The sequence below is a fragment of the Oryx dammah genome, unplaced genomic scaffold (assembly GCF_014754425.2).
Source record: "Oryx dammah isolate SB20612 unplaced genomic scaffold, SCBI_Odam_1.1 HiC_scaffold_25, whole genome shotgun sequence".
Classification (NCBI taxonomy): Eukaryota; Metazoa; Chordata; class Mammalia; order Artiodactyla; family Bovidae; genus Oryx; species Oryx dammah.
Window position 1 is genome coordinate 36,682,129 of NW_024070209.1, and position 12,469 is coordinate 36,694,597.

The 12,469-nt window shown below is 46.2% G+C and overlaps 1 protein-coding gene across 5 annotated transcripts in view; it reads left to right on the forward strand.

Annotated features, from left to right (window-relative positions):
• Positions 1–12,469, forward strand: part of SPTBN1 (spectrin beta, non-erythrocytic 1) — a 209,816-nt gene that overhangs the window by 171,015 nt on the left and 26,332 nt on the right. For all 5 annotated transcript variants that reach the window (XR_005718414.1, XR_005718415.1, XM_040224837.1 and 2 more), the window contains 4 exons: positions 276–1,032; positions 1,841–2,043; positions 6,799–6,889; positions 11,872–12,018. Coding sequence is in view for 3 of the 5 variants with exons in the window: in XM_040224837.1 (XP_040080771.1) it covers positions 276–1,032; positions 1,841–2,043; positions 6,799–6,889; positions 11,872–12,018 (1,198 nt within the window). In the remaining 2 variants the exon portion in view is untranslated. The remainder of the gene's footprint in view (positions 1–275; positions 1,033–1,840; positions 2,044–6,798; positions 6,890–11,871; positions 12,019–12,469) is intronic.

Consider the following 12,469-nt stretch of genomic DNA (forward strand, 5'->3'; position numbering starts at 1 on the left):
TGACTTTGGGGGACAGATGTCTTGTCATTGCTCACCTTTCCGCTCTTTAAGTTCCTTTCCTTGTCAGGCTTCTTACAGATTAGAGTGTGTCCCTGAGCTTTTGCGATGATGGTACTTGGTGTCCACAAACTGAGGGAGGTGGTTTTCCAAACAGCACATAGAGCAGAGGTGGCGGGAGAATAGCAGCTCTGACCATCACTATGAATTTCATTGTCCAGCCACCGCCTTTTGTCCTGTCTCTCACACTGCCTTCTCTGCCACCCTGGCATCCACAGGTGGAGCCAGTTCAGGGAGCTGGTGGACCGGAAGAAGGACGCGCTCCTCTCCGCCCTGAGCATCCAAAATTACCACCTCGAGTGCAACGAAACCAAGTCATGGATCCGGGAGAAGACCAAAGTCATCGAATCCACCCAGGACCTGGGCAACGACCTGGCGGGTGTCATGGCCCTGCAGCGCAAGCTGACCGGCATGGAGCGGGACCTCGTGGCCATCGAGGCGAAACTGAGTGACCTGCAGAAGGAGGCCGAGAAGCTGGAGTCCGAGCACCCCGACCAGGCCCAGGCTATCCTGTCTCGGCTGGCCGAGATCAGTGACGTGTGGGAGGAGATGAAGACCACGCTGAAGAACCGTGAGGCCTCCCTGGGAGAGGCCAGCAAGCTGCAGCAGTTCCTGCGGGACCTGGACGACTTCCAGTCTTGGCTCTCCAGGACACAGACTGCCATTGCCTCGGAGGACATGCCTAACACCCTGACCGAGGCCGAGAAGCTCCTCACGCAGCACGAGAACATCAAAAACGAGATTGACAACTACGAGGAGGACTACCAGAAGATGAGGGACATGGGCGAGATGGTCACCCAGGGCCAGACAGACGCCCAGTACATGTTCCTGCGGCAGCGGCTGCAGGCCCTGGACACAGGCTGGAACGAGCTCCACAAGATGTGGGAGAACAGGCAGAGCCTCCTCTCCCAGTCCCATGCCCACCAGCAGTTCCTGCGGGACACCAAGCAGGCCGAGGCCTTCCTGAACAACCAGGTAACGTCCCCCACCGCGTGGCTTCCTCCCCCTCAGGCTGGGCCGCGGCTGCCTGTGGGCTGCCGGTTTACACCTACTTGTGTGAAGTTAGAAGAGCAATGGACAGACACTTGTTTTCCCTGACTTCTAAGGCACTGAAACCCGTCACAATGAAGGGGATAGAACTGAAGATTCCCATGGAGGCTGCCTTGCCTTGCAAAGTATAGTTCCACCACAATAACGGTCTAGGACCTCTTAATGTCTCATAGTATGTTATCATGGTAGTTCATTACATTGGCAACATTCTGAGATGTATTAATCCAATCGAAAACTATTTGGGGGGAACTTCTTTTTTTCTGAATGGTTCTGTCTTTCTTGCTCTTAGAAAGGTCAGGGTCTTGATCAAGTGACACAATGCAGAAATTAGAGAAAGAGCTAAGGATGGTCACCAGCTGCAGGGTTGATAATGTCTCTTGAAAGATTAGGTTTGAAGGATCTGTTGCGATCACCTTATGGGCACATCTGTGGATCCTTGTGGCTGATGCACAAACCTTCATTTACTTCCCTTATTTGCTTGGGAGGAAAAATGAGAGCTTTTAACCACTTACAGGAATCTAATAGTCACTTTCGGCATCTCATTGGGATATTTCCCCTCCTCCCAACTTCTTATATTATCTGACTCCATAGATAATTTTAGCTAAGTGTGACAAAGCAGTTGTTGCAAAGTGTGGAAATAGGGAAGACTGGTTTTTATTTTTTTTTCATATTCAGAAGGCAAGTTGTATCTCATGATTTTTCATCTTGCTGTGATTTTCCCTTTTTAATTAAGGAGTATGTTTTGGCCCATACTGAAATGCCCACCACCTTGGAAGGAGCTGAAGCAGCTATTAAAAAACAAGAGGATTTCATGACCACCATGGATGCCAATGAGGAGAAGATCAACGCGGTTGTGGAAACGGGCCGGAGGCTGGTGAGCGATGGGAACATCAACTCGGATCGCATCCAGGAGAAGGTGGACTCCATCGATGACAGGTGCGGAGTCCTGAGGCTCTTAAGGGAGTCTTGTACCCTGGGGCTCTCAAGCATCTGTATCATTGGCCAACATCTTTGGGGCTGTGGGTTTAAATTCCAAAGTGGGCAGGATACGGGCTTCTAGTAAAATTTAATCTATAAAAGAAAGCCTGAAAAGCCAAGCTAATCCCTGATCAAAGACTTACAGCGCTGAAGTGCTGAGTAGCAGGGGGGTATAAGCCTACCCTGTAAGAGGTGACACACAGCACATCACCCAGTGGGACCCTGAGAGCCAGACGCTGCCCCATCCAGCCAAACCCACGTTCACCTTCATCCAAGCAAGACTCCTCTGAGGTCTCAGGAGGGGTAGGGAAGAAGGGTGGGGTTTGCTTGTCTGAGTACCTGGCAGAGCCAAAAAGGGAGCATCATTAGGCCTTTACTAGAAGGCCTAAGGATAATGCTGTATTGGCATCTTGTTTATGAGAAAAGACCTTTTTCTCTTTAGCCAAGCTCTCTCCACCATTAGATGCTGCTGTTTTGTTTTTATTTTCAGTTCCAAGATATTTTTCTTCCTGGCCACATTCTGTGTCAGACCCTCTCTCCTAACACTCACTCTGCCTTGGTTATTACTAAAGCAGGAGGTCTAGTGGATCTGGTTTGGACACACAGCCTGGCCTGGTTCTGGCCTGTTCTTAGCTGGCCACTTCTCTCCAGGGATGGCCTATCTGAGTCAGTCACCAGTTTCTGTTACAGCTGATCTCCTCTGGTCCCAACCTGGGCCGGATTTACAGGCTCACTGTGAGATGATGTCATCAAGAAACAAGCTCTTTTTCAAGGCTCGTCTGACCTTCCAGTGCAGTGAGGAGGAAGACCTGCAAGTGGCGAGCAGTTCCTTACTTGCCGTGTCTGAGACGGTGTCCTGGGACCCTGGGCCACACAGATGTGCCACGATCTGCTGTGGAGAGGGGACCGACTCGTTGCCCATAAAGATCGCGTTCTTGGCTTTAGCCAGTCTGTCCCGTGCACTGATTCAGATCCTAAACCATATGCTCTAAGGATGGTACTGTGGGAATAGGATATAAGGCAGATTATAATTTTGTATCTGTTGCTTTTAAAACAGCTACAAAAAAAAAAATCTCTCCACTTTCAAATGAGTATGAGAAACAAGGATTGAGCAAGACAGTTTTAACAAGGAGAAAAAGAATTTCCTTTTCTCCTGGTGTTAAATCTCACTATTTTGTAAACATAATATCCCACGTTCCTCCACATGAGGTGCACACAGCTGGTTTCCTGAAGATGGGCTGGGCCACTGGGGACACTTGTGTTTAGGCGGGCGTGCAGCTGCCTGGCCGCTTCCTCAGTGTGTTGATCTCTCCCCACCCCACCCCCATGCCGCAGCTGCAAGGGCTTGTTGGAAGCAGGTGAGGCTGTCAAGACTGGAGACTTCTGGATACAGAGAACATTTTAGCAGCTCTTTGTTGCAGCTTAAGCTTCCTTTTGTCCTTGACTCAGAGCCTGGGCACCTGGGGTTCCAAGGCCTCCTGGGGATTTCTGTTGTTAAAAGCAGTGGGAAGACATCCTCTACTGTCCTTAAGCTTAATAGAGAGAGAAGGGGGTGGGGCTTTCTGGTGATCTACCCTCAGAAGGATTACATTTTCTAACTTTCCTCAGCATATGTTCCCTGAATTCTGGTTTCACTTTAATATCTCCAGAGACCTCAAAATCTGAAACTTGACCCCAGAGGATACTAGTCTGTTATAAAAATATACAAATCTGAGTTCCAGGTGGTGTCGGAGCACGAGCTAAGTAAATATCTAAACCTTCGGGATCTGATCCCCATCCAGAAACATTCTGACGCTCCCATGAAGCTATTTTTATAGAATGCAAAATCATTATAACGTGCTTACATTCCGGAAATCTTGTCGATTACCGCTGAGTTCGTTGAAATGAAAAAGTGCTAGAACAAAGACACTGACTTAACAGATGTGGGTAGGGTTTGAGTGGCCTTTATAGTGCCTTTGACGTGGTGGGAAGGAGCCTGCAGTCCAAGCCTGCTCAAGGCGAGTAGGAACAGGTGAGCTTCCTGGCTCAGAGGAAAATTCCAGCCACAGTGCAGTTCTGGGAGAAAAGGAAATCTGTCCAGTTTCATAAAGCCAGATCCTATCTCACGTGGGAACAAGACTTAAAAATTATCAGCATGCTTTACTCATTTACCTATGGTTCTTCACTTTTCATAAGAACCAGAGTTGAACCTAGTATCTGCCTCTTGTGGTGAGGAGCTTTTGAGTCTCATTATAGGGGTTGGAGGTAAGGGATGAAAAGAAAGCAAGAAATTTAACCTCATCCCAAACAGCACTCTAAAGAGTAAGAGAAATGGCCAAGTTCTGGAAGGTCCTTCCCTTTAATTAAATCCGTGATCCGACCTTGAAGGACCTCCCCGAGTTTCACTTCCCATGAACACCAGGGTGGAGAAAAATTGTCCAGGCAGAAATCTGTTGGGCACATGTGAATCTTCATTTTATAAGAGATACGTTCAAGATTCCTTCTGGTGGTATTTCTATGTTGAATTTTTTTAGTGTCTGAGGTTATTTTTAGCTGTTACTTCAGTGAGCTTCAAGGTTGCATGATCTGTTTTAACTGTCTGTGTCTCTGATTACTCCTTGCCATGACAGCATTTTCGTCTTTCTTGCTTGGGAAAGAAATGAGATCTTTTCTTCAAGGCCTTTGACTCAGAGCAGGACTCTTGGCATTTTGTGACTTAACTCCAACTCAGATTACCTTCCTCTGGAAGATTTGCTTTATTTTTCTTAAACCTCCATACAAACAGTGACTGGAACTTGAGGGTTGGGAACTTGAAGGACTTTGCTTGACATTCCTTCCCCACCCACATTTTTTAGATGACTAATTCCTTTAATCCGAAATCACAATCTTTAAAAAAAAATTTTTTTTAAGTTTTCATCTTTGAGAAAGGATCGCACTAAAGTAAAGGGACTTAGGCCTTTTAAAATTATTATTATAAAAGTCACAGTGTTATAAATGTGGGGTAGAGGGTAGAAACTACAACCTTTTAATCTCACCCTTAGCACATGCCACTTTGGTTTTTGCTTTCTAATCTGTGCCTTGGAATTTTTTTTTATCATTAATTAATGCATTGACTTTTTTTTTTTAATTTAGCATTATATAAGAAGTACTTTTCTATTGTTGTATTTTGCTTAAGTGGTATAAACATATTAAGACCCCTTTGCCTGAAGCTACAGAATCCCTTTCAACTAAAAACAAAAAAGTAAACTGTTACCTTATGTGTTGAGCAATTCCCCAACAGTGTTCTTTCCATTCGCATCGTCCCTGTGATCTGGGAGCTGGAGGAGCAGTGAGTGATTCCCTTTGGTCCGCAGGCAGATGGTGGCCACGGTGCTACCAGTGTCCCTTGCCAGTACTCCCTGCAGACCTGTGTGACACGTGGGTCATTACGATCTTCTTGCACTTGAAGGTATTTTAAAAGCTAGCCTATTAGCAGGTGCTCCCTGAGCTGCCCTTTCTTGGCATCATGGAAAATCAGAGGTCATGTTCTTCCTCCTCCTGGCCATGGGGGTTGGTGAGGTTGGTCAAGAGATCTTGCCCAGACACTGCAGCAAGAACTTGCCTTGAGACTTGGCAGGAGAACCCAAACCTTCCCATTTGCACTCTCCCTTCAGGAGATCTGGATTCATCCCTGGGTTGGGAAGATCCCTTGGAGAAGGAAAAGGCTGCCCACTCCAATATTCTGGCCTGGAAATTTCCATGAACTCTCTAGTCCATGGGGTCACAAAGAGAGACATGACTGAGTGATTTTCACTTTCACCTTTCGCCATTCTTCATACCCTGCGCTTAGGCCAGCTGGCACTTGGGTTCCTTGGAAGTATGAGGAGCTGTGTTACGGTGATGCTTCTCGATTCTCAGTGTAGTATGGCTCTCCTCGAGGCCACAGGACCACATGAAGGCAGCAGTGCCCGTGGCACTCACAGCAGTCACATGGCTCTTCTTCACAGTCCAGTGGAAAAGCCCCTGGGAGTGGAAAGAAGTCTTGCAGGGGGCTTCCTGTACCTCCATGGTGTGTGCCAAGAGGCCCTGTGGCTGCATCTGAGCTGTGGAGTGAGCGCCTGGTGTCACTTGTCATTTCACCAAGTTCAGCAGCTCCTTCTAATTCTTCTAAGTGTCTTGGTTAAGGTTTTGTGCTTTAACTTTTGTAAGCCTTGGTTACCCTTATGTATTGATAAAGATGGGGATCGAGTAGGTAGACGATCCCACAGGTCTAAAAATTTTCATTCTTGGTTTATTGTTGTTTGGGACAAGCTTTTCTCATGATGAGAATTTTATCATCAGGAAATGTTCTTTGAAGCCAGTTACATGGTTTTCGGTATTTTCTTTGGTGACAGACATGGTCTGTCACCCAGGTATGAGTTTCCTAAAGATCAATTTTATATTTTCCCAGTTCCTAAAATGGAGAGTTGTGCTGAGTGCCTGCTCATGGTGTCTTTCCCTAGCACCAGACTTAGGAAGCTCTGTAGCTTGCATCCTGGCTGGCTGTGTGGCTGGGACAGGTGTTCTGGCTTCTTGTACCATGGCTTACTCATTTGAATGCTCGACTCCCTTGTTTATTTTGTCTCCTTGACATAATCAAGAACTGTCAGCAGATTGTTTTCAGCGTGTAGAGAAACCCAGAAAAGAAACTGAATTGTAAATTCTGTATTTTAAGAATTCCTTTTTTAAAAATCATTTTTATTATCGTTATAACAGACACAGGAAGAATCGCGAGGCAGCCAGTGAGCTTCTGATGAGACTGAAGGACAACAGGGATCTTCAGAAATTCCTGCAAGACTGTCAGGAGGTACATCGCCCTTTAACGCCTCCTTTCCTCTTTTCTAACAAGAGCCACCAAGCATTTGGCAGAAGAGCCCCTGGGATTGTAAAATGAACTGAGGCCAAAAATTCACACCAGAAATTTGCAGGTGGGGCAGTGTCAGTTCTCCAGCCTACAAGCTACCACTTAGAGTAACTAAATTATTACAGTCTATAACTGTGCTGTTCAACACAGCAGATACTAACCACATGCGGCTGCCTTATTTTAAAAGGAGTTAAGACTGTAGTTGTTCCATCACGCTGGCTGTACTTAAGTGCTCAGCAGCCTACTGTGATTCATGGCTACCATATTGTATGGACAGTGCAGATGTAGAACATTGCCATGGTCAAAGACAGTGATATTCTCAAATATTCTATAGCCTAAAAGCATCTACTATTTAAAATAAGGCAGAGTTATTAGTAGGGAAGGAAAGAAATGAAAGAAACTGCAGTTGGCTACCCAGGTAAGAAGAAAGATTTCAAAAAATACACACAGTTTTCTTACTCATTGAAGACCTTGAAATATCCATCCTTCAGGCTCCTGCCAAGAGCAGTAATCCTGATCTCAAACTCTTGAGTTTTAACATGTGGTATTCATCTGATGATTCTCAAACTATTTCATACTCCCCTGATATGTGCATAAACAAACTGGGAAAATAAAGTTAGCCAGTAAAACGGAGTCTGTCTGCAAGCTGGTTGGAAGGAAGCATCTAGCTGACTTCACATGTGTGAGATCACAAGCACATCGTATTTCACTATCAACCAGAGAACCTTGGTGAGACTCAGTCCTCTCTGGTTTATTAGACTAAATCTCGTCAGAGGCAGAAGTAGGATGAAAAATATCCAAGGGAAGCTGTAGGGATCTTGGGGAAGGGGCACTGAAGATGGAGAGGGGAGGATCAAAGTCATATGCTAAGAATATGACCAGACTCTTCACGAATCCTTTGCATGTAGACTTGTAGCTGTGTGTTAAATATGGCTCTCATAACAGTTGAATCAGAGCTGGAGACAGAAGCAATCCTTCCTGTCCATTAAACTGCTCTCTTACTGTGAATCTTAAAATGTGCTCCAGCAGCTAAACCTTACGAAGGAAGAAAAGCCCCTCAACTGTGTAGCTTAGGGTCTGTTGACATTCAGGGCCAAGCTGATGAATCTGGGTGCCTGGAGGGGTTTGCCTGGAGCCAGACAGGCGAGGCCAGGAGTGCCTCTTCAAGTCACTCCTGAGCATGAATAACCCATTTGAATAGGATGCTCGTTTAAAGAGGCATTTATGTCTCCAGACAAGACCCAGGGAAGAGTAATGGATTCAGGGTTAGCTGTGTAGAGTCGCATGAGGTGCTGCAGTGAATACCAAGTGGCCCTTCAGCCCTGGAGGGAATGAAAAGTTGTCAAGAGACGTTTGCAGCCTGGGCTGTGCCCTCCTCAGATTGGAAGTCCCTGAAGTACCTTAGCGTTGCCCTTGAAGCCCCGCCAGTGACTTGTTTTAACCTCAGATCAGACAGGAAGGGGGTCTGCTGGGGAAACCAGTGGGACCCCATCCCTTTGCTTAAAGAACAGATTACTGAGATGAAATCCATTGACCTGAGCATGGTGAAATCTGGACTGAATTTAGGGAAAAGAATGCCAGGAAATAAGCAGGAAGTGAGGGGACAGAGGAACCTTTGAGAGAGGCTCAGTTGAAATTTCCAGCCCCTGATTTTCCATTCACATCCGTGTGGATTCATAAATAGAAACATGTGGGAAAAGTAAGTAGATAAGATGTAGTCCTTCCAAGTAGAATCACAGGAAATAGTTTCAGTAGATCTTTAGATCTTTGTTAATTCTTGTTCCAGATGAGCGTCCTTGGTTACAAGGAATTTACTCCCTGACACACACCAGTGACCGATAGGCACACCCAGAGGGCTCAGCCCTGTGTGATTTCCCCTCCAAGAGTGCCCAGAGGTTTTGGCTGGACTTCTTTGTCCTGGAGATGATTTGCAGGTCTCTTTGTGACTGCTGTGCCAGGTCTCCCTGGGTTATCTATTTTTTCTTTCCCTGAACCTTGTTAAAAGTTAGTATAACCATAGGATCTGCTGGGGGTACCACATCAGCATATATAGATGCTGAATAAAGACTGAATTTACAAATAAAGACTGAATTTAGGTCAGGTTTGTCAAAATGTGTCAAAGTGTTAGTCACTCAGTCGTGTCCGACTCTTTGTGACCCTATGGACTGTAGCCCGCCCAGCTCATCTGTCCGTTCAATTCTTCAAGCAAAACTACTGGAGTGGGTAGCCATTCCCTTCTCTAGGGGTCTTCCCGACCCAAGGGTCAAACCCGGGTCTCCTGGGTTACATGTAGATTCCTTACAGTCTGAGCCACCTGGGAAGCCCAGTAGTTTCCATAAAGCGACAGAATTTAGGTCAGGTTTGGGGGCTTCAAAACCCTTGGTGTAGAAGTACCAGCAAAGGGTGCTATTATTTTTAAGGAATATTCTTCTTTATTAATTTTCCATTATTTGGCCTCATTAAAATATGCCCATTTTAAACCAGAATCTCTGAGAATGGAGTCTATGGGTAGACTAGCCCTACATATGAAAACCTACTTCTTATTGTGTTGGTGGATACTTACAGAGCACCCAGAAGTCAGATGTAATGCTGCTGCTTGCTGTTGGTATTGTTCAAGGTCTAGGAAATCCAGATGGTCTCCTTGCCACACCCACTTCCTGGTTGGTTGGAGGCTAGAGGAGGCTGGGTTGTAAGCTCTGCCATTGTTGCCACCCACCACGAATACTTCTGGAGGGGAAAATTCATTGCCGCAGTACAGGGAGGAGGAGCAGGGCCTAGCCAATCACAGTTATAGATGGCAGTGCAAACAGCATCATGTTTTTTGTGTTGTTATTTTACTATGATACCCTGAAAAATGAGTGATTTAAAAGGTCCTCTTTTCTATTCTATTCCCTGTTTCCATACCTCCTGTTTTCTGAAACTGATTTCTTCCTCCCCTGGAGGGCAGTATAACTAAATGCTGCGGCACTGGCATAGCGGGTTCAGCGCTTTGCTTTGAGCTTAATCCAGTGATCAAAGCATTTGTTCCTATCCTTTTCCAATCTGCACAGTGTTCTGTTCTGCAGAGAATGCGCATATTCTTAAATGACCTTTGTCAGTGCCCACGGATAACAACTGTGGGTCTGATTCCAGAGTGCTGATAGCGGTCTGATGAACTAGCAAGTTCCACAGCTCTGTCTCACTGTGCTGTGTCACATGCTGCTTTATCTGTAGGATGATGCATTCAGCAAAGAGCAGATTTGTTCATAAGCCTCTGGTTTTTATGTGGCTCCTTTTGCTTTTAATCTCTCTTGGGTAGGTGGTTATGAATAGAGCAAATATGTGGATGTCCTTTGCACTTTGGATCATTGCCATTTATTATGTTTAGCGTGCACGTGCGGAATACAGGGTAAAGTTTTTCCCTTTGCTTTCCTCTGAACGTCTTTTCTCCTTAGATTGAATAGCCTTAGCCTTTCAGGCCTTAACTACTCAGATAACTGGAAGGGAAGTAGGTGATTCTTTTAAAGTAGGAAATTCAGTGCCTTGGTTGTTGTGTAACAGGTCTATGGTCCATGCTTACCAAGGGCTTTATGGGACTTGCTGTTTTTTCCTTAATAAAGAGTGATATCAAAAATCTCACTACTTTTGCTTTTGACCCCCCTCCCTCCCATACATGGTGGTTGGTCTCCTGAGAAGGGTAGGGAGGATGCCTGGGGGTTCAGCCACAAGCAGAGCTGGGGTCCTCCTGGGACCTGCATCCCCCTCCTTGACGTGGTTCCCAGAGAACAGACTTTGTGTTGTGGGGGCCCTCTTATGGGGAAGCCTCTCCCAGCAGCTGCCCAAAGTGCAAGGGAATGGCCTCAGAATGGTTGGTTCTGTAGGGGTTTATACACCATTTCTAAACCCTTGGTGGTGGGCCCATGACACAGATTGGGTGCAGATTTGTTACGGCAGCAGCTGGTGTAAGAGTGGCTTCTTATGGTCACGTGGAAGAAGGGCACTGCCCCTGAAGACTTACTGGCTTCTGGTTCCAGGCTGACCCTGTGTTCGTTTGCGTATCTTCCGACTGGGCAGACCGAAGCTCTCTCTTCCTGGTAGGAATTAGTACCCTAGTGTGGCCACCTGCGAGCAGGCAGTGAGGAACCAGGCGAGTTGGAATAAGAGCCAACAAGCGGAACATGTCCAGGGCCTGGGCTAGGCTCAGATCTGTCAGTGGCCAGCGTCGGTGAGGAGGCTTCCCAGAGTTCAGATCCAAGGAAACACGCTGGGTCTCAGAATCCAGTCCTCTGAAGTGTTCTTGATCTTAGTCCTGTGAAGTGTTCTTGGTCTTCTACAGACAGAGGCTGTAGAAGAAAAGTTGAAGGTGACTGAGACACGAAGGGAGCTAAGAGGGCATCATGGTTGCCTCACCCCTGTAGCAAGCAAGTTCCTCATGCTGTTTGTCATCCCCGTAGATAATGTCCGTGAAGAAGAGGGAGGGATGAAAGAGTAGGCACTTTGGTTTCTTTTATAGTAGAACTAAAAGAGGTAAAAGATTACCAAATGTAGTAAAGACAGTTAATCTTGTTTAGCATGGTACAGCTAGCCATGGGTATTTGAAGAAGAAAGAAGGTTGTGACTTAGCTTGCTTAGGACAGAATTTTAAACACAAGTGTCTGGAGGGGGAAAGCTGGTTAAGAGTGCCAGACAGGTTGGAAGCTGCTGGCTCAACGTGCTTTTTACACCTCTGGATTTGATGTTTGATGCATAGTTTGGAGCAAGTCTCCAGTACAGCGTCCATGCAGTGGACATACCTGTTGAGATGGGTCAGTTGTAAAGTGAACGTCTGGTTGTCTGTTGACATGGAAACATGGTGTGGCGTGTAACAACATAACAGCTGTTTCCAGGCAGAAAAAAGGCTGATGTCTGTGATCACAGTCTCCAAACCTGATTTTTTTCTTTCCTAGCTGTCTCTCTGGATCAATGAAAAGATGCTTACAGCCCAGGACATGTCTTACGACGAAGCCAGAAATCTGCACAGTAAATGGTTGAAGCATCAAGCCTTTATGGCAGAACTCGCTTCCAACAAAGAATGGCTTGACAAAATTGAGAAGGTGAGTCAAGGGGTTGATGGTGCTCCGTCGCTGTGGCTGTGGTGAGAAAACTAACTGGGCGGAAATGAGCTCCTTTGTATTTAGCATGGTTTCCAGCCTATTTGAGTCCTATATGACCACATACGGGAGTTACATAGCCAGGAGCAGTCCCACTTTTCACCTCCCAACTCCTACCTTCAAGCCAGCAAGAAAGGAGACAAGCAGAAACGCAACCAGGTGGCACAAAATGCCTGCCTTATCTTGTAAAGAGTCCTAGGAGTTGCGTTTCTGTTGTGTGTCTCCTCTGTTGCACTTGATAGACTGCCAGCCCCCGGGGCAGCATCCTCACTCTGTTGATCGTCTTATGTGTGCTGGACTGTGACAGACATTGAGCGGATCCACAAAACTTAGAAGTATTATGTATTTTAAATTTCTCATTTGAATAATTTAAACTGTGTTGTTTTGGCACAGC